General features: G+C 34.9%; 1 protein-coding gene across 1 annotated transcript; it reads right to left on the minus strand.

Moving 5' to 3' along the window:
* LOC104220188 (uncharacterized) lies at positions 1 to 2,450 on the minus strand. Its single transcript, XM_009771012.2, has 2 exons — positions 1,840 to 2,450; positions 1 to 826 (listed from the first exon to the last, which is right to left on the minus strand). The coding sequence occupies exons 1-2, from the start codon at positions 2,363 to 2,365 to the stop codon at positions 342 to 344; spliced, it is 1,011 nt and encodes a 336-aa protein (XP_009769314.1). The 5' UTR covers positions 2,366 to 2,450; the 3' UTR covers positions 1 to 341.
* Positions 2,451 to 2,739: the final 289 nt, after the last annotated feature.

Genomic DNA, 2,739 nt, shown 5'->3' on the forward strand with positions numbered 1-2,739 from the left:
GGTTCTGGACAAGAAAAATGCAAATTTATGTAATAGTATCAGTAGTTACTTAGTGAAAATCAATGTTATTCGAACTCTCCAAAAATGTCGCTAGATGCATGTCGGATCCTGCAAAAGTCGTGTATTTCTGGAGGATCCGATACAAGTGCAGCAGCATTTGGAAAATCCATGTAACTCGGACTCTACGAAAATGTTGCTGGATGCGTGTTGAATCCTGCAAAGTAGTGCACTTTTAGTAGATCGGATACGAGGGCGGCAGCATTTTGGAGAGTCCATACAACATAAATAAAAGTAGTCTCTTGTGAGCATTTTGAAGGATCCGACACAGATGCGACAACATTTTAGCTGCTCACAGTCAACAAAGAAGGAATTGCAGCCAAATTAGGAGTAGCATTCTTGTTTGAATCTTCTCTTTTTCCACTTGATGATGTTTTACTAAAAGCTCTCATTGGACTTGCTAATGCCCAACCCCAATTCTTACTTCTTCCATTAGTAATATTATGAGATTTTCCATGCAAATTTTCTTCAGAAGAAACCAAATAAGATAATATTCCTCCACAATTGACTCTTTCTTTATGATTAACAGATGAAAATCTTGGTTTTCCTTCTCTTTGTGACTCAATTCTTCTTAAAGTACAATCTCCAAAACCAGTTGAGATTTTCTCAAATAAATCACCTGAAAAACTTCTGCTTCCACAACCAACAGATCTGGATCTTGCTACTTTTCTGTCAAATGTTGACTCATTAGGACTCTCATTTTCTTCCACTTCTACAATCTCTTCTTTCTTTTTCTCCCTTGATTTTATGGAACCATTCTGAGATGATCCTGTTGAAAAACATAAATAAATAAATAAATAAATAAAAGTGTAAACACTAGACCCTTGTGGTCCAGTCCTTCCCCGCACTCTGTGCAGAGCGGGAGCTTAATGCATCAAGCTGTCCTTTCTTCCTTGTAAGCTTTTAGATGAGATCAGCGCACAATTCGATATGATACCAGAACAGATAAAAGTACTAGGTTAAGTCTCACCGCCACCCTTTATTAAAATATTTCCACATCATTGGCCCATGGTAAAGAAAATCAAACCACGCCTAAGCAGCATGTTGAAGACATAATTAAAGGTATTGCTACGCAAATAGACGTTGGTTTCACTATTTACTTTTCTAGGTAGTAGATATAAATTATATACTGATGTACACATATACACTGTTTATACATGGATTATACATAAATCATATATCCACCGGCTTAGTGGCGGGGGTAGGATTATCGCGAAGAGGGTTTAAAAAAGAAAAAGTTAAAATGGTTGTGGCTAGTGGGAATAGAACCAATGACCTTACAAAAGTTTTGAACCTCCCTAACCACTAAGCTATGCTTTTGGGTCGTGTCAAGGCAATTCAAAACATAATATATACAGGTAAAACAAAATTTGCCTTATATATACAGTATAATTTTTCGGCAAAGGAAGTTCGGGTGAACACCCTTCCATCCCCCTAAATCCGCCCTTGCACCAGCTATTTTAAGTTCAAGCGGTTGGGTAGACCGCTATTTAGGTTAATTCTTCAATAAAATGCAAATAATTTCAATATATCCTTGGAGGCATACGACCTTTCAATAAAATGATCATACATTTCAATATGGTATCAGAACAAACACTCAGACGAGTCGACTGGATTCAAGTCTCACCGCCATACATTTATAAAAAAAGAAATTTTCTCATGCTTGGCCATGAAAAAAGAATAAACTCCAATGTTAAGATATGCTCAAGTAAATAAAAATTTACTGTCTCTAACATTTTTAATAGATAAGGTAGTCTTTAAACTAGGATTAAATTTCTTTACCTGAAGAATAATGCTTTGAGGAAGAGTAATGAAGAAATGACCAAAACCCTTTTCTATGAATACCATAATCTTCAGCTTCCAAGAAATGCAAATGATTTCTAGGGGTTGTAGTTGACTTACTTCTCTTAAAAACAATACCAGAATCTGAACCAGAACTTGCCATAATATTACTACTATTCTTCTTCTTCTGACTCAACAAAAACTGCATTCTTGATTTCCTCATATTATTCTCATATGGATGATAGTTAGTATTACAATCAGTAGTATTTTTGTTGTTATTTGTGGGGATTTGTAAGGCTGAAGTTGTAGTTGAAGTGACACCAAAATCAGATCTAAAAGAAGGAGTTGAAATAGGAGAAGTAGAAGAAGGGAAAATGGTAGAGGAAAAAGAAGAAGAAACAAGTTTTCCTAGTTTTTCTTGAAGGCAAAATGCACAGATTCCACCTGGTGAACTGTTTTTATAAGGATGGTTTATACATTGTATATTTCCTTCATCTACATCTTCTTGAATTCCTTCCATTACCATTTTTCACACCAAAAAATGAAGGAAGAAAACACACTTGTTATATGCTTTAATTTTAGATTGTATTTTGTTTGAGGAATGTGATGTTGAGGACAACTACTAGAGCTTAAGTTGAATGGTTTGAAAAAGAAAGATGGAGAGAAAATGGAGAAGCAGTAAGGTAGGCAAAAATGGTCAAAGGGGCAAAGGTGGTGTAAAATGAGTGCAAAAAAATAGAGAGTTTGTGGTATTGAAGTAAGGAGAAATTTGTTGTCCCCTAGGAGCACGTGGAAACCTGACTAAGCTATAAGTTTTATAATTTAAAAATGGTTTTTTTATAGGTATTTGATATTTATTGGTTAGAATAATTTGAATTTGTATCACGTAAAATTCATTAA

Source organism: Nicotiana sylvestris, chromosome 10 (genome assembly GCF_000393655.2).
Source record: "Nicotiana sylvestris chromosome 10, ASM39365v2, whole genome shotgun sequence".
Classification (NCBI taxonomy): domain Eukaryota; kingdom Viridiplantae; phylum Streptophyta; class Magnoliopsida; order Solanales; family Solanaceae; genus Nicotiana; species Nicotiana sylvestris.

Coding starts and splice junctions, on each gene's coding strand:
- LOC104220188 (XM_009771012.2), bottom strand. CDS start 2,365: ATGGTAATGGAAGGAATTCAAGAAGATGTAGATGAAGGAAATATACAA. Junction 827..1,839: donor CTCAAAGCATTATTCTTCAG/GTAAAGAAATTT, acceptor GTTTTTCAACAG/GATCATCTCAGAATGGTTCC.